General features: G+C 54.7%; 1 protein-coding gene across 5 annotated transcripts in view; it reads left to right on the forward strand.

Annotated features, from left to right (window-relative positions):
- LOC108933417 (histone deacetylase 9-B) overlaps nucleotides 1–22212 on the forward strand; it is a 51151-nt gene extending 28939 nt beyond the window's left edge. For 3 of the 5 annotated variants that reach the window (XM_029248204.1, XM_029248202.1, XM_029248200.1), the window contains 10 exons: nucleotides 482–720; nucleotides 2217–2412; nucleotides 3476–3599; nucleotides 3886–4007; nucleotides 13004–13138; nucleotides 13536–13651; nucleotides 15793–15915; nucleotides 17037–17229; nucleotides 17361–17578; nucleotides 20050–22212. In XM_029248204.1, coding sequence (XP_029104037.1) covers nucleotides 482–720; nucleotides 2217–2412; nucleotides 3476–3599; nucleotides 3886–4007; nucleotides 13004–13138; nucleotides 13536–13651; nucleotides 15793–15915; nucleotides 17037–17229; nucleotides 17361–17578; nucleotides 20050–20358 — 1775 coding nt within the window. In that variant the 3' untranslated portion in view covers nucleotides 20359–22212. Of the gene's footprint in view, nucleotides 1–478; nucleotides 721–2216; nucleotides 2413–3475; nucleotides 3600–3885; nucleotides 4008–13003; nucleotides 13139–13535; nucleotides 13652–15792; nucleotides 15916–17036; nucleotides 17230–17360; nucleotides 17579–20049 lie in introns of all 5 variants that reach the window. The other 2 variants (XM_029248203.1, XM_029248201.1) reach the window with 1 other exon arrangement.
- The last annotated feature ends 769 nt before the right edge of the window (nucleotides 22213–22981 follow it).

The following is a 22981-nucleotide window of genomic DNA, read 5'->3' on the forward strand; positions in this document are numbered from 1 at the left end:
CCGCTCCGCTGTGTGTGCTTTTATCGAGAACTATTACTGCGGGTTACTGATGTGTTTCTATTTATACCAGCAGAGTCCCTGCAAGCGGAGCTACAGATGTATATCTATTTATAGCCCCCACCTCCAGCGCTGCACCCGGGGAGCGGGAGAGGGGAGCAGGCGTGAAGCCACGCGGTGGGGGCTGATCATGGGGCTCTGCGGGCATCCCGATGGGGGGCGCGAGTGGGGTGGGGCTGCAGGGCTCTGCTGGGCACGGAGCAGTCTGGCCATAGCTGGGGCTCCGGGCTGCTGAGCGCGCTGTCAGCTCTGGCCTTGACATGACAAACTCGGCGTGTACCACGGTGGGGTGGTACGTGCAGCGTACGTGCTCAAGTGTCACAGTCCTGCGTGAGTGTGCGGGCACACACACACACACACACACACACACACACACACACAGTGCAGAATTTTTGACTCTTCCACTCTCCCTCTCCCTCAGCAGAGCTCAAGCCCGAGGTCCCGGCACCGGCCGAGCCCTCCTCCCCGTTGGACCTTCGCACGGACGGCAGGATGCTGGCCCTGGGAGGCGACTCGGAGGCGTGGGAGCGCCGCCTGCAGCAGGAGCTGCTGCTCATACAGAAGCAGCAGCAGATCCAGAAGCAGCTCCTCATCAGCGAGTTCCAGAAGCAGCACGAGAGCTTGACCCGGCAGCACGAGGCCCAGCTGCAGGAGCACCTGAAGGTGCGCGACCCGCCGCCGACCTGTCCGCTCCTGCCCTCGGCCCGCGGGTCGATCGGCTGCATTTTAGGGGCCTCGGCTGCTCGTCTGGTCACTCAGGCGTCTGTGTAGTTACTGTCACGATGACTTGACTTCAGTTCATCCCGTTTTCCTGGTATGCAGGCCCGGGTCTTGTCGTATCGGGCTTGGGTTCGCTCTGGTTGTGGAACAACTCGATCTTTGAGTCACGTGATGCGATTGCTGCCGTGACCTGGGAAAACGCATGCTGAGATGTGTACTGTACATAGTTGTGTCTGTGGTCACGCTGCAGCAGACCAGAGCCACAGCAAATCGCACCTCTTCCCCTTGCCTGTGTTTTTTGCAGCAGCATCTACATTTATTTAAGAGATATTTTTGTCCAAACAACTTCCAATGAACTCTGGTGTTATGAGCCCACACACCTTATTCACCGCGGTGACTTACACTGCAAGATACACTACTTACACTGGGTCACTCATCCATACATCACTGGAACACACACACTGTCACTCACACACTATGGGGGAACCCGAATAGCCTGTCTTTGGACTGTGGGAGGAAACCAGAGCACCCAGAAGAAACCCACACAGACATGGGGCAAACATACAAACTCCACACAGGCTAAGCAGGGATCGAACCCGTGTCCTCTCACACCACCCAGGCGCTGTGAGACAACAGCGCTCGCTACTCGCTGTGCCTCCATGCCACCACGTGCACTGAAAGATTTGATAATTTTTTAACGTTTTTTGGCCCGACTTGTAGTGTTTAATGACAATCCAAAGCCATGTCCGATGCACAGCTTATGCATTTTTCTCTGCCATCCTAATGGCATCAGGTGCACTACAGGAAGCTCTTTGGAAGCTCGTGTCTGCAGGTCTGCAGAGGTTTTGGGAATCATGACAAAGTAAAAGAGACCCCCAGTCCTCCTGCCAATAGACCTCTCTCGCTCGTGGTACCGCCACAGCCATAAGCTGACAGTTTTGACGGAACAACCTCCTCTTTACATAATAAATGCCGCATGAACAGCCTGGCCGCGCTGCGCTTCAGCAGGCCATTTCGATAAAAGAGAATTTGTAATTTTATTCCCGAAATCAGATTATGCTCCTCGTGTTTTGCTGCGGACATTTCCGTTTGCCAGAACGTCTCGCTGACGACGGGCCAAGCGTTTCCCGTAAAGCCAGCGCCGCGCCACTTAAGCGTGTGAATGTGCGCGGCATAAGGCATCCCCTCAATTATTCCCCTGTTCACGGCGCGTCTCGTGTTGCGTTTGATGCGTGCGGAATTATTGAGCAGTTTCCTTTATCCGGTCAGACTCAAGCTGTTGCTCGTGGCGGAGCCAGAGGGGAGCGGAGGCGCAGAGGGGGACCCGCACGCACGTAGCCGTTTTGCACAAATGCACGGCATCGCGGGAGCGGGCTCCGCCCGTACCGCTTGGCGAAGCTCTTTTCGGCCGGCGCTGAAAGGCCTCGTTTGTCTCCCAGCTGCAGCAGGAACTGCTGGCCATGAAGCAGCAGCACGAGCAGCTGGAGGAGAAGCGCAAGCTGCAGCAGCGGAGCCACGAGCTGCCGGAGGAGACGCAGGAGGAGCAGCAGGAGCAGGAGATGGAGATGGAGAAGGAGCGCCAGCGCAGGGAGAAGCACCTCCTCGTCCTGAGGAACAAGGAACGCGCCCGAGAAAGTAGGGGCCCCTCATCGGAGCCGGTTTGATCGCGGACGCACCGTAGGCCTCGCGCATCACGCCCTCCCGCGGGCGACTTGCTGAGCGCCTCTTGCTCCGCTGCTGCTGTAAAAGCACCCCTGCCTGCGTTCACTCGTACCTTTCTAGCGCCTCAAATATTCTGTCGCGCTCATTCATAATAACTTTTCACCGTTAACCGTGAAAATGCCTTGCGTAAAGGCTCATTCTGTGTGCCGCTTTGCTCTCGTCTCGTCCACACGGGGGCGCTATTTCCTCGTTAATGGCTCAGTCCCAACGGCTGCTGAAATGTACCTAGTGGTGGGGGGCGGGGGACCTTCTGTTGTACCACACTTTCCCTGTATATTTAAACAATGCAGTCCTGTTACATTATATTTTGTCTTCTTCGCTCATTCTGATGCTGATAACTTTTGATTATGGAGATGGGAATTGCTGGGGTTAATGACTGGTCTCAAACGTTACTGCAAATCTCTGCACTGGACTTAAGGCTAGACGCATTTCACTTATGGTGAAAATTTTAGAAATGACAAGTAATGTGTTATCAAAATTTACTATATTAGATACCAAAATGTCAAAGACTTTCTTTAATTTTACTACTGATTAACGAAGGTAAAAACTGAACGTGCAGGACTACGTATATATAGCGCTATTAATAAAGCCTTTGAGCGAAAGGCAGCACGCACGCATTTTCTGTTTGCAGCAAGAAATGTAGGTTGGTTCAGGATGAAACATAATACAACACCCACAAAGGTTTGTGATGCAAGAGGTCTTTCACAGAGCATAACACAGCTTAGATACTGTACTCAGTTTTCTTGGAAAGATGGTATCACAGCACATAACACAATAAGCAATTTTCAAAGTAAGAAAAAGGGATAAACTTTTAAACTAATTGCAAGAAGTATGTAACCTTATATTTAACAGACAAAGGTGTGACTGCTTTATTGCAGGATTATCTTCTTTGGTATGTTCAAATGTGTGTGTGTGTGAGTGTGCAATGAGATGCTCCCCCGAAGGCCATGCTGACTTTGGACACCCTCCTTCCCAGGTGCCATGGCCAGTACCGAGGTGAAGCAGAAACTCCAGGACTTTCTGCTGAACAAACCGGCTAAGGAGCCCATCTCCAACGGGCCCGGCCACGGCGGCAGCCAGCGGCCCAAGCTCTGGTACATGTAAGTCCCCTTTGAAACATGCGAGGAGCTTCCCTTGTGTTTCGTGCCGTTTGCTTTCCTGCAAGGGCACCGATTATTTCATAATTTATTGCTTATTCTTCCCCTTGTAGTGCTGTTAAATGGCATGTACTTCCTGCAAGAATAATTTTTCACTTTTAATTATATGAGATTAAAGTTACGTCCTGCGGAATCACCTCGGTTATATGAGCCCTTCGTGAGCCTTTCATGAGTGGGGCTGCGTCTAAATGACAGTATTGTGTGGGGTCGTTGTCCTATTTGTGTCCAGGTCCGCCCCACCCGTTTCCCTGGAGCAGAGCCCCCCCATGCTGGGCAAGGCTTCGCCCACCTACAGGGCCGCCCTCCCCATGGCGCCGGACGGCAAGGACAGTTTCCCCCTGAGAAAGACGGGTACGTCCGGGTTGTCCGGCGGCGGCCAACCAAGGTCCACCTTTCGCAGCTGCGGAGGCGGCGCCCTCTCTGGGTGCTAACAAGGGTGTACGTGTATTCCTAAAAAAGACCGGAAAGCTTAATTGACCACGGTTTGTCCCTTCCCGGTACTCTGTCCGGCGTGGTCTCATATCCGTAGGAATGGTGGTTTGGCTCTTCTGACGGATGCTTGAAAAATCCCGAGAGTCGAAGTAGTCGAACGCAGTCGGAAGTGTACCGCAGCGCGATCACATGTCCTCTTTGCAGACATAGCTGCCTGGGAGCTTTTTGTCAAGTTTGCTCAAGTTTAATCTCTCTTTTAATGACTATGGGAGCCCCTCTTAAGTGACCGATGGCAGCGGACACGCCACTTAAGAACAGGTAACCGTGGAAACCCATCGATGTGCAGTGTGGTTCTGTAATGCTCGTGGTCTCCGACCACGCGGTATATGGGACCGATAGTACTCTGTAAGTAGTTGGACGCGGTATCGGACGGACGCGTTGTCCGGGCCGCTCTCGGGGACGAGCGATCCCGGAGCGAAGTGTAGCCCGGCGCTTGCAGCAACGCAGGCGTGAGCTACAGCGCAGACGGAGCCCTAGTCGTAACCCCCTCCCGTGTAAAGCCCCTCTCGCAGTCCCCTTGACAAGAGTCTTCCTATAATATAGACGGATGTCCAGCGAGGAAGGCCGGTAGCGGTGGCGCTAGCTAAATGTTTTCAGATGCGCCCCGGCGATATCGATCACGACGACGCAAAGGTCAACAGCGCGTGTCACGCATCTGACATGTCAGGGTGCCTGTTATGAGCGCCCGCCGGGTTCCCCTTGTTTACATTTGGGGTCAGCGGCGTGAGAAGAGCGCTTGTGTGCGGCCGCCTGTCCCGGGGGGCAGCGGAGGCTTAGGCACGCCGCTTGGAGGGAAAGGGCCAGGGGTGGGCCAAACTCCCTTGGCCCCAATCAGCGCGGGGGATTAGCTGCGTCCTATGTTGAGGGCGCCGCCTGGAGGAGCGCTGCGTCTCCCAGCCTGCCGCGGCCAGGGGGTGTCTTCTTAATGCGCTTCGTTGACCCTTGACCTGCGCCGAACCCTCTATCAGTGCCCCCCGAGGCAGCCTGACACAAAGGACCGCACTCGCCCACGTTGCCCTGCTGCTTAAACAGGCAGGGCGAGGGGCTGCTGGGAACTCGAACAGGCCCTGATTGTGTGGCTGCTGCACAACTGGAAATGCTGCATTTGGAACCGGAGAAAAGCGCCTGTTGATGGCCTCCCTGTTTTTACACATGGGGTAAAAGCAAGTGTTTCTGCAGAGCGGTTTGCATTACGTGTCTGTTACTTCATGCAGCAGACACTTCACTCCAAAGCAACTTCCAATGAACTCTATGTAGTGTTACCAGCCCACACACCTTATTCACCGTGGTGACTTACACTGCTAGAGACACTACTTACAATGGGTCACTCATCCATTCATCAGTGGAACACACTCCCTCTGTCACTCACACACTATGGGAGAACCTGAACAGCATGTCTTTGGAGTGTGGGAGGAAACCAGAGCACCCAGAGACTTACACTGCTAGATACACTACTTACAAAGGGTCACTCCTCCATACATCAGTGGAACACACTCTCTCTGTCACTCACACACTACAGGAGAACCTGAACAGCATGTCTTTGGACTGTGGGAGGAAACCAGAGCACCCGGAGGAAACCTACACAGACACGATGAGAACATGCAAACTCCACACAGCTTGAGTAGGGATCGAACCCATGTCCTCTTGCACCACCCAGCCCCTGTGAGGCAGCAGCACTACTCACTGGGCCACCATGCTGCCCGGTTTGAGTCAAAGGGCACAGTTCCAGTCAGAGGTGCGAGTCCACTTTCCCAGAAATAGGTCATTTTTTCCCCACGTTCAGTGTCAGCTTAACCAGCGTGATCAGGAAACGAGCGAACGTGTTCGAAGCTCCCCTGCAGCAGTGCCCAAAAATGCAGGACACCTGTGGGTCGCGTTGGTCCACGTTGCCCAGGTGGACACACACTTCGCACTGGGGCTGCGTGTGGGTTGTGTTTGGTCACGGAAATAAATGACCCCACCGGTGGCCCATTGGTCCCAAGGAAAACCCCCCAGACGTTCCCATAGTCGCAATCAGCGGAGACGCAGAAAGTATTTCCTCTTTATGTCCGAGAGTTGCCGGTCCAACTCCCGCGCGGGACCTCGTACCGCTGAGGAAGGTACTCCACCGGAATCACCGCAGTAAAACACCCAGCTGTGTAAATGAGTGAAACTGTATGCTGCTCTGCTCGACGCTGTCAGCAAAGGAACAGAATAACGGTCAGAGTAATAATAACAGCTTGCAAGGTGGTCTGAAGCGCACGGCGAGGGCCGCGCTCTTGCCGCATGAGCACGTGACCCCCCGCGGAGTGCCGATCCGCGCTGGCACCGCAGCGGCAGCAGGTGTTTCAAGGCTGAGGGAAAATCTGAAAGGTGTTTTAATTCCCTCGCTCGAGTTACGAGCTTCTCTAATCATCGGGAAAAAATGCACGCTTTTGAGAGAAATCGGAAAGAGTTCTCGCTTTACGTTGGGGAAGCTCTCTTGGGGCTCCCTCGCGTGCACGAGTAACGCCTCCGCCTGCGACAGGGCCGGAGCGCTCGCGTTTGCACGGCGCAGCGAGAGGAGCTCCGGTTCGCCGCCCTCCGCGTCCCTGTGAATTACCGCGCTCATACCCGCTGGATCGCGCGACGCGTGTCTGCGCGGTCAGGCCGTCGGGTGGCGGGAATTACGTCCGGCTTCGTGCAGGACGTGCGTGTGAAACGTAAACGAACCCTGGCTCGGTGACGCGGCTTCCGGGTTTAAGAAAACACACGGCGAGCTTGAAGGATGTTTGTATGAACTGTGTCGCCGCTGCTCCTCACCGCGCCAGTCACCCCCCCTTTGCCCGTCTCTCTCTCCCTCCTTTCATTCTGGTATTTGAGGACTGAATGTGAATAACCTTCCCTTTAATTGGTTTACCACGGTACTGCGGAATGGAGGTGAGAAATGAGGCTGAACTGAATACCTTCGTCCCCATTCAACGATACTTTGAGGTTTTATTATAAGGGTGTCACATTGTCATTATATGAATAATAATACTGATTATTATTGAAGGGGATTAGAGTTTTATATAGTTAGAGGGACACTTTGGCGATTCTGTAAACTTTCCGACGGCAGAACACGAAGAGGAGATTCGATACGGAAAGGTCCGGAACACGTGAACCTCCGGCGGCTCCCTGCCGTCTCCGGAGGCCGGATTTCAAAGCGGCCGTTTGTGCCTTAATGTTGTCCCAGCAACCGCGTTTGCGTTTGCATTTTTACGTGTCCCTAATAACTGGGGCTACACGACTAATTGAGACCTCCGAAGGCGCAGTCGCTCTCTCTCTCTGCGAGAGGAATTCTTCCATCGGACCGCTTCCTGCTTCTCGGGTTTCAGGCCCTAGATGTGGGCTTTTCCACCGCCGGCCCCTTCCTCCACTTCCTGCCCGCTCTCATTAGAGCCCCTCTGATGGTGGCGTGCTGGAGGGGGCGCTGCGTGGCGTGGCGCGGGGGGGGGAAGGGGCTTCGTCGCTAGGGACACAAAGGTGCCTTTTATTCCTAAAGTGAAGCTGCTGCCCGTTGATTGGCAGCTGTCAGCCGGCTGGAGGAGGACGACCGTTTGGGACAAAGGTGGACGGCAGGGCTCATTTGAACTCAATTTAGCCACGGCTGCTCCTCCAAACCGCCGTGCGGCTGAGAAGAACCAAGACCGACCTGCTAGACGGCACAGATTTTCAGCAAATTCTGCGCGAAACGTTCAAAGACGCTGCCCGTGACCTCTGCGGAGTTAAGGTCCGAGGTTCCTTGGCGCAGAGATACGGCAAGAAATGTCCTGATTTTACTCAGAGTTGCTCGTTGTTTCTTGTGGGACGCAGGACGATATAAGATCCGCTATGAACCTCTTAATAAGACTTAAACTTGTGCCACTTAAACAAGTTGAACTCCACAGAATAGAGTCTCCCCCCATCAAGGTCTCGCCATCACAATGGGCGTTTGTCCACGCGCAAAATAATAAATCTTGAAAAATTTCCCAAAAAATAAATACACGTATTTCGACATTTTTTTTTAACTTTTTTGCTTTTTTATTCTATAATGGACATTAGTTTATCTTCAAGTGCGGCTTAGAAATACGGACAGTAGGTGGCACGGTGCTTAGCGCTCTCACAAGGCACCCACAGGACCCAGAGCTGCACTTATACTCCTGCTGTTGTACCCTTGTTCAGTGTGCTGTGCTGACCCTAAGGTGCTAAAGTAAAGGCTGTACAAATGGTAAATCATTCTTCAGTACTGTACTTTAGTGTACTACTTATTACCACCTGTCTTTGCAAGTTGCCTTGAAGAAAGTTGTCAGACGAAGGACCACATGTCAATACACACACAATCTGAAACCGCTTGTTCCATATGGGGTCGCAGGGAGGCGGAGCCTAACCCGGCACACAGTGCGTAAGGCCGGAGGGGGAGGGGACACACCCGGGACGGGACGCCAGTCCATCGCAAGGCACCCCAAGCGGGACTCGAACCCCAGACCCACCGGAGAGCAGGACCCGGTCCAAGCCACTGCGCCCCCCCATGTCAATATATTATTGACCTTTTTCAGGAATTTACATATATCCAAATTGCCCTTTTCTAATACGTAGTTCTTCTGTTTTCGAATAGGAGAGCAGAGCCCAGGTAGGCTCCGGCGGTGGGGTTCCCACACCTTGTCGGCCTTGCGGGTGACGCTCGTGTAAGCGAAGCACCGCACGGAGCTCCGCAGCGCGAGAGCCCGGCGCTTGAAACGCCCTCGGACAGAGGGGCTTTGGCGAAACGTGCGGGAGAGCGTGCGGATCCCCCGCCGGCCCCCCTACATTAAATACGTGTAAAACCGCCCCGCTAATTGTTGAGCAAATATTTTTGTGGTAGTTTTCTAATAGCTCGTATTCATCATGTGTCAAGGAGCCCAAATACCAATATTTACTTAAGAAATAAAATTAGTATCACCAATTTTACTGAAACTAAAAGCATCCTTTTGATTACTTTGGCAGCGTCCGTCATTCTGCGCCAAGCGAGCGGACGCTTTTAATAACGTCAAATGTTGCAGATCGGTCACCGTGTCATTATTTGTTCATTACTTTATAAGACTGAGATCTGCTGGGGGGTTTTTTGGCGCAGGCGGCCGCTGTAAACGGTAACAGTGCCCGTAAATGCATTCAGAGCTGATCCCATGGACCCTGACTGTGTGTGTGTACAGCGTGCAGGATGCGACAGAAATTAAATATAATGAAATCTCTTTTAATTACACTCATTAATTTAACTGGCACTTTTCTCCAAAGCAACTTACAACGTTCATCTACCTACACTTATTTATCCCTTTGTACGGCTGGGTTATTTTACCAGAATGATTTAGGGTAAGGACCTTGCTCAAGGGTACTGCTGCTGGAAGTGGGGATCAAACCTACACCCTTTGGGTCCAAAGGCAGCAGCTCTAACTACTCCGCCACCAGCTCTCGTTATGATCGTGATACTGATGCTACATGATGGAAAGGCAGTTCAGAGATGGATCTGAACTACATCTCAGTGCCTCAAGTGCCGAGAGGCCGATTCGTGACCTCTTGCTGATCGTGGGCCGTTCCGCATTGCTTGGGGGGGGGGGGGGGGGGGGGGGCTTGGCCGATTCACTGAAAACTGAGAGGTCTATTGGGCGTAGTGGGCGTGGCCTGGTGGGCGTGGCCTAACCGGCACGGCCATCTGTTTCCAGCAGCGGCGTGATTGTCCTCTTGGGGTGTGAGGTGAAACACGAATAAGCAGATTATGTATGTAATTCTCCTGCGTTTCACAATCTCCGACGTCTCTCCCATTAGCTTCGGCTGTCGGATCCGGGCGACATTCGTAACCTAATTAATAGTAATCCACGCTACCGTGTCCTCTGTGTACAAGGGGCCTGTGCCGTGCTCACTCTTTCTGCCGTTTTGCCGTGAAAGCACATTTATTTATTTCTATTTATTCGTGACACTTTTCTCTGCAGCCTCTTACAATGTTTGGTTTGTGCACTAAGCTTCTTTTAATGATTTGTCCGTTTATACAGCAGGGTGGTTTTTTTACTGTATAAATTCACGGTAAGTGCCTCGACCACAGCAGGAAGAGGGATTCGAACCCAGGGTCTCTCATTGGCTATGGCTCTACCCACGACCTGCTTCCTCCCGCGTATTTTACTCGTTTGTTTGTTCCCGGCATTAACATTTCTTGCGTTTTGCTAGATTTCCTTTTCGATGGCTGTTCTTCGAGACGGCGCGTCGTTAACACTAGAGTGCAGTTGGACTGTCTCCGTCTCTTGCCTGTTTTGCTCTTGCTGTGGAGGGAATATAATACTGTACACACTTGAGCATGACGCATTAAATATTCAGACTTTGACCGTGGACCTTCTCTGGGATGTCACACTGTGACGTTGGCTGCCTGGCGTGACCAGCGACAGGGGTTCGAGCGGTGGGCCGGATGCGTAAATGAACAGGAGAGGCCGAGCGGAACGCTGCGCCGTCCCCCCGGGACCCGCTCTCGTTCTTAGCGCAGGAAATTTAGTCAAAGTGCCGCCGCAGATGTGAGTGGGCTTGTTGATACTGTCGGATGACAAAGGCTCTTTTAGCCTTTTTTCAGTACACACACACACGCGCGCGCGCACACACACACACACACAAACTCTCACATTCCCTCTGTTCCCAGACACACACCCACATGCACAGAGACGTGTGCAACTGATGCCGTTCTCCAAGGAGACGTAGCAATCTTTGGTTTGGACAGTGATTTACGGTGATTTGCGGTAATTTACTCATTTATACAGCTGGGTAATTTTTACTTTATCAATTCAGGGAAAAGTACCTTGATCAAGGGTGTTATAGCAAGAATGGAATTCAAACCCATGTCCTTAGATCGTATGGCAGTGCCTCTAATTACTTACTCTTCTATGTGCTGATCGGAACAGAAGAGATCGGTGTGAGCGGGGTTTCTGGATCTTTCTCTGTGGTAACTGACTGATGCGATCATGAAGCAGCGGGGTGTAAACCGGACTCCTCTGGAAGGCGGCGAGGGGTCAAATGCGGCCCACGGAGCCTCCAGTCTTCGTCGTCATCGCAGACAGTGGCTCTTACTGTGTGCGTTCACGGCTCATCGCGCTCACAGCCGAGAAGGGAGTTCCCAGGAACGGAGACGATGCCTCTGGTCCTGACCGCTGCCTTGTGATCAAGCGCGGTGTGACTAAGTCTGAATGTAAACCTCTCTGTGCCTCGGTGGTGAATCACACGACCCGGCACATTTTGGGTCTTTCGCAGGCCCTGTGGTGTCATATCAGACCGTGGTGCGGTGACTCACGGTATGTGCTCACGCCGGCCTGGGGTACGACACCCCCTTCTGTCGCGCGTAACACTGCCCCCTCTCGGCGGAGCGAAATCACCTCGATTTACTGTCCGCGTGTCAACTCAGGGCAGCGAAGACGCACGCAGAGCCTTGAAATAAAAATACGAGCGCACACGCAGATTGTTCTAAATCCGACGATGACACACGACGACGGATCCACCGCATTCCACCCTGCGGGCTTTTTGGCCCCGGTTCACTCTTTAAAACAGAAATGCTCGTAGGACGCTTGGTTGCGTACCCGGATGGGTTTAGGAGCATCTTCCAGAGATAAGGTATCGGCAGTTCCTGGGGAAGGTTCGAGCCCTGGCCCCCTCCCTGGCCTGCGCTGTTTGTCTGTCGGCTCAACTGCAGCTACTGTGTGTGCAGGTAGCATGGGTCTCCAGCCAGGAGCTGTGTTGATCTGCCAGATGCATTCCAGATGACAAGAAACCAGGGCCTCCATGTGACTTGTTTGAACTGCACATCACCTTGGGATTTCTGTGGAGGGCCCCCCCCCCCCCAGGGGCCATGGGGACAACTAGACACTGCTGGGATTACTGACACTCTGATTCCACTATTACAGCTGGCAAGGCACTTAAGGTTAACTTATGCCTTGAAGGGACACATCACCTCACCTGTCTTTGTCCTGGGTGCTGAGTTTCTGTAACTACATAGCCAGTTACATTACATTTATTCAACTGAGGCTTTTCTTCAAAGCAGCTTACAGTTTTAAGGTACCTACAGTTATTTACCCCCTTTATATAGCTGGGTCATTTTACTGGAGTGATTTAGGGTGAATACATTGCTCAAGGGTACCATAGCCAGAGGTGGGATTCAAACCCACAACCTTTGGGTCTAAATGCAACAGCGCTAACAACTCCGCTACCAGCTGTCCTCAAGGCTGTTGATTTACTAAATTTAGTTATTTCCAAATATGCTAAAAATGTGGCATGAGTACTAATGAATGTAAATGTACTCCTCTGGGGTTCTTCAAAAGACAATGATCTTTACACTGGGAGCTAGAGGGAAAATGTCAGTTAATTTAATTATTACTGATTTTCTGTAAAGCAACTTTCAGTCTTGAGTTTGTACAACAAGTTGCTTACATTTAACCATTTATACAGTTGGATAATTTTTCTCCTGAAACACACATTGGCTGAAATCGTTTGTCTCAAGCGGGGTTGTAGCAAACCAGAGCCTAACCCAACAACACAGGGTGCAAGGATGGAGGGGGAGGGGACACACCCTGGACAGGATGCCGGTCTGCCGTAAGGCACCCCAAGCGGGACTCGAACCCCAGACCCACCGCACAGCAGGACCCTAACCCTGGGACAGTTGTTAAGGTACAACAGAGGGTGTGTGAACCTGGGTCCTTTGAGCGCTGGGTGACGGCTGTAACCAGTATACTGTTCACCTACCACGTTGAAACCAGTGACTAGTCCCCGACTAGCACGGGCTAAGAGCAGACGAGTTGAATTGGCTTCAAGACGAGCTCTTCGGCCCGCGTCCCGCCGCAACGAGTGATACGTCATGTCGGCCTCTGTTCCCGCAGCCTCGGAGCCCAACCTGAAGGTGCGGTCGCGGCTGAAGCAGAAGGTGTCCGAGAGGAGGAGCAGTCCGCTGATGCGGCGGAAGGACGGCAGCGTTGTCGTGGCGCCCTACAAGAAGAGAGCGCTGGAGTTCGCAGGTCTGTGTTTCCGCGAATCAGCCGTACGGAACACGTTCCCGTTCGCCGTGAGGTTCCTCCAGCTTTCTCACGTAGCGCGTTGCCTCGATCGCCTCCTTCTCCCGTCTCGCGCCCTCACCCTACTGTCACGCTACCGGGCCGGGCCTTTTTGGTTTCCTAACTACCTTTACTATCCACTTTCAACTGAAAATACCACATGCGCTGTGGAAGAATCCTCTACAGCTGGAGATTGATGATGTGTGAGTGAATGTTTGTGTGTCTTTGCCCTGTGATGGACTGGAGTCCCACCCAGGGTGTCCCCTGCCCTGGACCACTTCTTACTGATAATGGCTGGGTGCTGCACTGCAGTCAGCGTTTGATAACCTGTGTCTCCCTGTGGTTCCGGATCGACCCCCAGACACCATAGCCAGCAGCAGCGCCCCCGGCTCTGGACCCAGCTCTCCCAGCGGAGCGTGTAGCGCCTTGGGGGTGGAGAACGGGACGTCCTCCCCGCCCGGCACAGCGCAGACCGAGGTACCGGAGCCGAACGACACACGGACACCGCTGACCTCTTTCCACTCTGTGGGCCACGGACTCTGTAGCTCGGTGACGCACGGAGCCGCGGTCAGAATCCTGAAAGTGTTGGGGTTCTCATTAGTCAGCTTCTGCACCGAACCTGATTTACACTCCATCACAAGTACTTGGTACTAACAATAATACAGCTGCAACGATGCAGTGGACTGGCGTCCCGTCCAGGGCGTACTGCGTCTCACGCCCTGTATTTCCGGGAAAGGCTCGGGTCCACCGCGACCCTCCACCGGACGAGCGGTTCTTCACGGCGAACGTGCGTTCAAGACGACCGGGCGTGAGTAAGGAGCGAAGGACTAGGGGGCGGCAGAGAGCCGGATGATTACCGCCTTTCTTCCATAACGCGGAGGAAACGATAAATACGCAATAATACGTTAACGCCGCTGCACAAACTGCTCCGATCGTCTCCTGTGGCTGGAGAAGCTGGAATGTTCTTTCTGCAGCTGCTCTGCGGTCGTCCGCAGAAAGATCAAGAGATCCCCTAATTAGCCCCTTAATTAACGTGCGTCTAATGGGGCGGCAGGAACATGTGGAGCTTTTCTGTGCAATTACTTCGACTGCGGCCGCACGGCAGCTCGAACGGAGCTCCGCTCCCGCCGTCCGCCGGTCTTAGCCCTTAATGGGCATCATTAACGGCAGCGCCACGAACGATCTTTAATTAAACCGAACAAAACCAAAACGGACTCGGTGGAAAGAACGCGAGCTTCCCGGGCGCGGCGGAGGTTCCGTGAAGGTGAGCGGCAGAAATGTCGTTCTCGAAAAAAGCTATAGTGTTCCTAAATACACAGCGGGCTGTCAGGGTGATGGATTGCTGCACGGCCTGACGTTCGCTTGTGGAAATAAACGACTTGCGAGGGGGAACAGGAGGCCGCGGCGTGTAATAAAGGTGATTGGTAATATTTTGCCGCGGCGCTTCCTGAGCGGGATCCCGACTCCGCGGCGGCGGCAGGTGTACCGATTTCGGTCCGAAATCGGCTCGGCGTCCGTCGCTCCGCTCGCGTCGTGAGCTCGCCGGGCCCGAGTCCCGTTCCGGCAGCCTGTCCGCCGATCGACAATGGCGGCCCTGTCCGCGAGGCGTCTCCGCGTTGACCCGCGGCTTCCTCGACCGGCCCGGCCTCCCGCAGAGCCTCAGGCACAATAGAGCTCTTTATTTCTGCTGACCGGTAGGGACACGGCTCCAAAGTCGACCGGGCGCCTCTGTTTTTGTTTGCTTCCCATGCTCCTCCTGCGACACGTAAGGGGAGATGTTAAGGGGCAAGCAGGGTGGCACCGGGGGGGTCGGGGGTGGGGGCGGGGGTCCTGCTCTATTTTTCTTTTTTTGGCCTAATTGATATCCCAGGTGCTGGTAGCTGAGGACCCCCGGGTACTAAAAACACACGGGGTTGTTGTGGTGTTGACACAAAGCTCGGACCATCCCGACCGTGGCGGGCGCACCGAGCGCTTCCTGTTTTCTCCCCAAGCAAAGGGTGCCGTTGCGGTGTTACACGGGCCTCTCCCTTTCAGGAGCAACGGGTCCCCGGGGCCGAGGCCGGGGCCGGCCGTAGACCCCTCCTCCCTGCCCCGCGGGACCCCGTGCTGGGGTAGAGAGCCCCTGAAGGGACAGGAAGTGTGCCCCGGCGGTAGCTTACTGGGGCTGTGGGGGTGGGGAGCAGAACAGAGGCTCTCTTGGTGGGGTGGGGTGGGGTGGGGAGCCTCTCCGCATTTTAGGGGTCATGCAGAAGGTACGACACTAAACTACCAAGATTCTTACAGCTGTTAATAGTGGCACACGCACACACACATGCATGCACACACAGAGCAGATAGAGCCTTGCAATCAGGAGGCTCCAGGTTCGAATTCCACCTCCACCGGTACTGCCCTTACTTCCTTACTTACTTACCCCGAACAGCTGTATAAGCGGGTAAACCGCTGTAAGCAGCTGAGTGTACAAGCCTCACGGTGCCAGTCGCGTCGCGGAAAAGCATGAGCCGAACGGACAAATAGTCAGCGTGGCGGGCGTTGCGAGCAGAGCGGCGCCCGCTCAGCAGTTCGGACAAAGAGTCTCCCACGGGGTGTAACAGGAGTCCTCTCTCCCCGCTGTCCCGCAGCGCCTGCTCTCGCAGCAGAGGATCGCGAAGCCCAAGGAGTCGCTGTCTTTGCTGAGCCTCTACACTTCGCCGTCTCTGCCCAACATCACCCTGGGTCTGCCCTCCGTGCCCTCGCCCATCCGCGTGAGTCTCGCTCTTCGCACGCGCTTTTCCCTGCTCGAACTCGCTCGTGTCGATCAGCGCCCATCATTCTCGCCGGGGATTATTCCGGGTCCCCGACGGGAAGGTAACGAGTCTCGGGTCTCGGTTTCTCGTGCCGACTTCTTTCCCGCTCGGCCCGTCGAAAGACTAGCTGTCGGTGGCTCCCGGGATTAATGTATGGCTTTGGGGAGGCGACCTTTGACCCCCCAGGGATTTATGCCCCTTGGATAAATAATGGGTGCCAGTGTCCGGTGTCAGGCTGCACTCCAATCTCTCTTTATCACCTCGTTCATCACGGCCATTTAAGACGTTCGGGCTGTTGCGTGCTTAGCCATAGCCAGAGATAACGCGTGTGACAAGTTTAATTTGGTTTTTTTAAACTTTATAGATTAACAAGGATGTTTCCTCACACTTCGGAATAATATGTTTTCCATTTCTGTGCACACCTAAATTAAATTCACATTTTTTTTTTCCTCTTTTTTCATTAGCACCCTTCGCAAAAAAGAACTTTCCGGCACGAAATATTCATCGGGAACGCCGACGTGATGATGTTGCCGCGGTTTTTCCGAGTTCCGCGAAGTCTGCGCACGGTATCTTTTGGCCGTGCGTTACCGGCGCGCGCAGCCGGATGAGAAAATGCGCACGTGTAAATTGTACCGCGTTCACGGATGTGTAACGACGCTGTTACCGTAAGAGCCCAAGACAGACCTGATTACTACAGTTTTGCGGAGAGGTGCGAATTAATGCATCTGCTTCGCTACTTACATCGGAGTTAGAAGTTTTCGTGTCCCACGCATTGTACACGTCCGTCCTCGGTGTCCGCGCCGCCGGCGGGTTTGCCTTCACGCAGACGATGCCGACACCCCGTCTCATTCCTGCAGTCGCTTTCTGTCTCTTTCTGTCTCTGTCCCGGTCGCTCACGCTCCTGGTTGCGTTCCAGCGTCCCGCTCCTCTGTCTCCGTCCAGGCGTCTTCCTCCTTTCCGTCTCAAACTTCTCTCCCGTGTCTCTCGTTCCTCGCCGTTCCCACCATCCCTCACTCTTCTCCGTGTCCCCTGCCGTCTCTTGATCCTGTCTCCGTCCTCCCTCCGACTCTCACTTCCAGGCTGCTACAGCTCTGAAGGAGAGGCCCGTCGACACCGGCAGCGGAGGGTCCAGTAGACAGGTGCTGCCGGGACACTTCCTGGGTGCGATGCCACCGGTTGCCTTGGAAACCAAAGTCAACAGCAGCCACCAGGCCCTCCTGCAGCACCTGCTTCTCAAGGAGCAGATGAGACAGCAGAAGATTCTCTCTCCAGGTGAGAGCGGTTACTTCATGACGGAAGTAGAGGGACTGCTCTGAAAGGAGCTGTTTAGATGATACCGGCTCATCTTGGCCGCACCGAGGTTAATCAAACCTGCTGAGATAACAACCCCCCGTGTGGCCCAGGGCTCGGGAGTGTTTCGGTGCTCTCCCCGTCCCCGCTGTCCCTGAGAGACCGCCCATCCTCCTCGGCGCGCTCCAAACTGCCCCGGCACCGGCCCTTGAACCGCACCCAGTCGGCCCCGCTGCCCCAGAGCACGCTGGCCCAGCTCGTCATCCAGCAGCAACACCAGAACTTTGTGGAGAAGCAGAAGCAGTACCACCAGCAGGTCCACATGAACCAGGTAGGAGTGTAAGAGATCCTGTCCCACAGGTGCACCTGCATCATTTCGGCAAGCGTGCTCACGCGAACGAGCCACCTTCGGCCTGTTATAGTCGGTGCCGAGCACTCAGTACTCAGTGCTGTCCTCACGTGCTGCCGTAGGATTTTCTCCATATGACTTTCGTGTTCATCACGGACTGGGGCATAAGTAATCATTCTTCGGCTTTTGCTTCCGCTTTCCCTTGCTTGTCCGGGAGACGATCGTGGTCGGAGCAGGCTGATTGAGCCCTTTCCTGAGCCACGGTCTCCGGCTCCTGGAGGAGGTCCCCAGGCCTTCAAGGAGCGGCTGAGATGTATATTCCCTCCGACGGGGTCCGAAGGGACCCGATCAGGGGCCGTTCTTAGGACACGATCGAAGTGCCTCGAGTGACTCCTCTCGACCCCAAGGAGCGTGGACTCCAGGGCTCTCCTGGATCGCCGAGCTCCTCGCCCTGTCATCCCAGGGGGAAACCTCACTTTGGCTGCTCGTGTCCAGAATATCCTTCTTTTTACCTTTGCCCAAAGCTCACGGCCAGAAGCGAGGGTGGGGATGTAGGCTGAGCTGCAAATGGAGATCTCCGTCCGTTCCCCTTTTCCGTCCCTCGTGACCCGGAACCCGTAGTCATACTCATCAGTAATTTTACAAAATGACAATTTCAACGGCTCAGTGGGGGAATGGAGTGTCCCTCCTTCCTGCAGCGTGAATTCCCATGCGTAAGGTTTTGGGCTCATTTCCCTCGCTCTTCAGCCATTATGGCTCTGCGAAACTTTCACTGGTCCCGCTGTTATTGTACGCAAGGCCGCAGCGTTGTTGGCTTGTGACCCCTCGATATCAAACTTGACCGCTAACTTGACAGTCCAGCGTGAGGTTGCGTCCCGCCTCAGAAAGCACTCCTTTGTTCCGGCGCTCTTGTGCTCGCGTGCGCCGGGGCACCTGACCTTCCGCCGGAGTGTCCGTCGTCTGCCGTTACCCTGCGGCGCGGGTGTTGCGGAAGCGCTGAAAGGCAGCTTTGTGTCTCCGATACACCAGGGAACTGGCACCGGTGCATTCTGGGAAATGCTGAACCGCCAAACCCCGGGATACTGATATGAAACGTGTTGTAGAGACAGCGGGGGGGCTCGCGCGTCCTCCTTCCCGCAACGCCCGTAGCCCGGGGTGGTTACCCCGCTCATGGCTCTTTTACATTTCCTCCACTCGGCTGCGTCTGAGTGCATGAAAGTATAATCACATCACGAGATAATTGCTCTCCGTCCCCCTTTTTCACACGACGTGTATCACATTTGTGCCAAGCGTCAGTCCCCCGCGTACTGCACAGTCATAAATATGCATAGTAAAAATGTAAATGTATATGTGTGTGTGTGCGTGCAGTGGAGGATATAATTGTCCAAATTAGAAGCAGACGCTGCGTTTTTGAACGCCTTATTGTAGAGTTTGGAATATGCTGTTTTGTATTGACTTCCCACAAGAGTGTCTAACGAATGAATATTAAATGCGCAATTCACCTGAAAATCCAGTGCGAGAATTGCAGTGTTACCCAGAATTGAGCAGGAGCCCCGTTATTCACACAGGAATTCATGCGGTTTACCTGCCGTATGGGTATTGGGGGGGGGGGCTGATGAAACTTTACAGGAGATTTTTAAAAGTTGCCCTTATTAATGTTCGAGAAAAAGGGGAATTCTCAGCCGGATGTTCATAAAGGGCCCATGTTGTCGACCTGTCCTCGATTCCTGTCGGGGGACGCAGGTACACCGCCTTCGATGCCCCCCCCCCACCGTCCGGGCCGCAGCGGCTACACGGCGACTCGTTTTAATGCCTGTCCTACAGCCCCCCGCCGCCGCGTGCCCCCCAAAACAGAGCGCCTTCCAGTTCCGCCCACTTTCATTTCCTGAAGGCCCGGAAAGGAGCCGCCCGGCGCAAGATCGGCTCACCTCAGCCCCCCCCCCCGCCCCCTTCGAAGGGGGTGTGAGCCTTTTTTTAAGAGGTGATATTGTTTTAACGTTTCGCTGGCCACAGCCCTGCTGTGTCTCTGAGCTGAATGGCCTGGAGACCGAACCCCCCCCCCACCCCCCCCCGAGAGGCACACGTTCACCTTCGTGGCTAATCGCCTCCGATGGGCCTTCGCGGACTACGCAGATCCCTTTGATGAGGAGAAGCGCAACGGATGTTCGGTGCGTCTCCCGATGCCAGAATCGACGTGCCCGGTCGAACCCGAGCCGAAGCTGCCGCGGGGGCTTGCGTTTCCTCCGGTTTAGCGCGCGGACCGTCTGCTAGGCAAGGTGATATAATTGGCACAGACGTCCGCTGGTAGGTCTTGCGGGACGTTCCGGAAGGCGTTTCGAAACCAGCCTATTTCGTGGCTCACCTTGTTTTGGAAACGGCGCTTAAAGACTGTTATTGAGTATTCGTGCGAGAACGGGCGATGCATCGGTGAACTGCGGTGCGCTCCCCTGCAGATGCTGTCCCAGTCCATCGAGCAGCTCCGGCAGCCGGGCGCCCACCTGCAGGAAGAGGAGGAAGACGAGCGCATGGAGGCGTGCGTGCGGGACGCTCTGACCCCTGGTGGCGTCATCCGGAAGCACAGCCAGAGCAGCAGCACCTGTAGCTCGGACGGAGAGCTGCCGGAAGCTCACCACGGAGCGGTCCGGGTGAAGGAGGAGCCCCCCGACAGCGACGACGAGTGCCTGGCGCGGGACAGAGTCCGCCTGCAGCAGGCCGCGGGGGACGACGCCCCCCGGAGGCTGGTCATCAGAGCCATCATGTAGAAGCGAGAGAGCGACACACGCATTCATCCAGACATGACACACACACACAGAGGGAAGACTCGGACTCCCTTCTGAACGCACAGGTTCGCAAAGTGTAGAAAAAAACAACGAAAAAGAGAAAATACTCAACGGTGGCTCAGTTAGCACATCCCTCCTCGGTAGGCGATCTCCGCGCGGCAGCGTCCGTGGCTCCGCCCCTCCCGCCCGACCCCGCGGTGCAGGCGCGTGTACAAACCGCATGGACTAAGAGCGTCCGCTTGTGAACTTGTGACGTGAACCCCGTTCCGTGTGCAGTAGTGACCCACGTGTGAAGTCGTGCGCAGCTTTGGCCCCCTCCCCCCCCCCCCCGCGTGTAGTCTCTGTCCGTGTCGCCGGAGATCCCGCGGCGCCGAGGACGGTTCGCTCATTAACCCGGTGTCTCCATCCCGTTTCCTGGGGCTTAATTGATTTTTCTTCCCCCCATTATGTGAATTGTAACTGTGAGATGCCAACATGTTCATAATACACACATCAGTAAAGGACATTCCGCAGAAATGTGTTACACTTGTTCTCGTTCAGTCGTGTCGCTATCGTACTCCAAATCCAGTCGATTTACGCAGCCGGTAGTTGTCCGAAACCCCCGAGCTCCTCGCGCTGGAGGACATTTCAGTGGCGCGGTTCACCTCGCTAAGGGTGCGCGCCAAGCCCCCCGTGGGACGCGAACCTATATCGCTCTGCCCCGAAATCCGCTTCCTTAAATCCGATACATAAATTCTGCCGCGACAAAATTCTCCGAGACGTCGTGCACGAGCCGCGTCTGTAGCGACCGCTCACTTTATATTTTGCCCGCTTTCGCTGGCGGTCTCTCGAGACGTCCTTTTATCCTGCGCGGAGTGATTTAACGCAGCCACCGAGAGCTGCCCGAGCGCTTCGGTCGCGCCGCAGCACACCTAGGCCTTTTTGGGGCTCCGTGCGGAGGAAAGGAAAGCCTCTCCGTGTCGAAACTTGAGGTGGCGAAAACAAGCACCGGGCACCGGGCCCCCGGCCCCCGCTCCCTTTTCCCTCGGGGGCCCCGAATCAAAGCCCCGCCGCGTCGCGGCCGCTCCGTTTTCCAGCAGAGGAGTCGGCGAGCGAGGCCGGGCAGGAAATGCCTTCTGGAAGCACGGAGTCGGCGTGATTCATGCAGGAATGTGGACGGTTCGCGGAGTCGCCGGGGGCCGGGCCCCAGATTTGATTCACTGTCGGGGGATAACAGGCAGCGCAGCGCGAGCGGCGAAGAGGCTGACTAACCTTGCTAGGCGAAGCGTTTCCTGCGCGATGCCCCTCCCCCCTCCCCCTGCTCCTCGTCCCTGTCCCTGTCCCTGTCCCTGTGCACGGGGCCTGTCTGAGTCACCGCAGGTAGGCAGCCAGGGCGCACACACCCCTCCCCGCATCTGCGCTCTCCTTGCTCGGGTGCTTAATTGTGATGAATCTTTCCGGAGCGGCAGACTGGAGGTTGTCTCTTTTCGACGGGGCTGCGGCGCACTCCCACGGGCAGACCTCCGAGAGGCAGAGGTCATTCCGAGGGCACCTGGAGCGGAACGCGAGAGCCGTCGATCGGCACAGCAAGGGCCATCTGCGCGCCGCGTGCTTAGCTCGTCCGGTCGACACTTTCCCTCCGTTACTTCTCAAAATAGCGGCGGAGCTCCCAGAGAATCTCCGCCTAATATCTGACTCCGCACAGGATTCCTTTAACGACGCCGGCGGGGCGCCGACGCTCAGCTCTTCTCTAACGTTGATGTATAGATGGGATATCCTGGCCTCTGTACTTTGCTATGTATTTGTGACCTTTATTTTCCTGCACTTACAATTTGTTTTTCTAAATAAAGTATGTTTCCTTCCTATAGGAGTTTGTGTGCTGCATGTCAATGGCTGTGTAACATGAGTGCGTGTGTGTGCGCGTGTGTGTGCGTGTGTGTGTGTGTGTGTGTGTGAGTGACTGGCGACTCTGGAATACACATCGCCGGTTAACCTTATCAAAGCAGTGAGAGCTGCGCAGACACAGAGGCCGTGCCTCCTTTCTGGGACTCGGAGAAAGTCGGACTCATCCGTACATTAAAAAAAAAAAAAAAAAAATTAGGAGCAGCTTTTAAAGACAAAATCTAAGCCGTCTAATCCGTGACAAAACCACAAATGTGTTTGTGCCTTTTTTCATATATTTTTATATTATTATGGTAAATCCTGTCCGGTCACTCCTTAGAATTATGCTAAACTCAAAGGCAAACAGGATGTGCAGCGCATTTGTGTGTTTTATATATAAATAAAAGTACTGATGTGTCCATGCATAGGTGTAATTTGAAACGAGCTGGTTAAGCAAATTATTTTAGTCACGGTGGTAAAAACGCTCTGCATGTTCGGTGTGTGAGAAGTGTGGCGTCGCCTCGCTACGCTCCACGGCGTGCGTGTTTGAGGCGGACCCATGATGCCCCGCGGCAGGGCCCTAACCGCGACCCCCGCGTTACTCGGAGCGTTTCCCACACTCCGTCCCGTCACGTCGGTAGATGCCGAGCGAAGAGCTGAGGCTCTGCGGGGATCGGGTTAACCCCTCGAAGCGGGACTTGGGAGGCTCCGCCACGGCTGCGTTCGATGTTCGAAATGACGGCTG

This window comes from Scleropages formosus, chromosome 23 (assembly GCF_900964775.1).
Source record: "Scleropages formosus chromosome 23, fSclFor1.1, whole genome shotgun sequence".
Taxonomy (NCBI): domain Eukaryota; kingdom Metazoa; phylum Chordata; class Actinopteri; order Osteoglossiformes; family Osteoglossidae; genus Scleropages; species Scleropages formosus.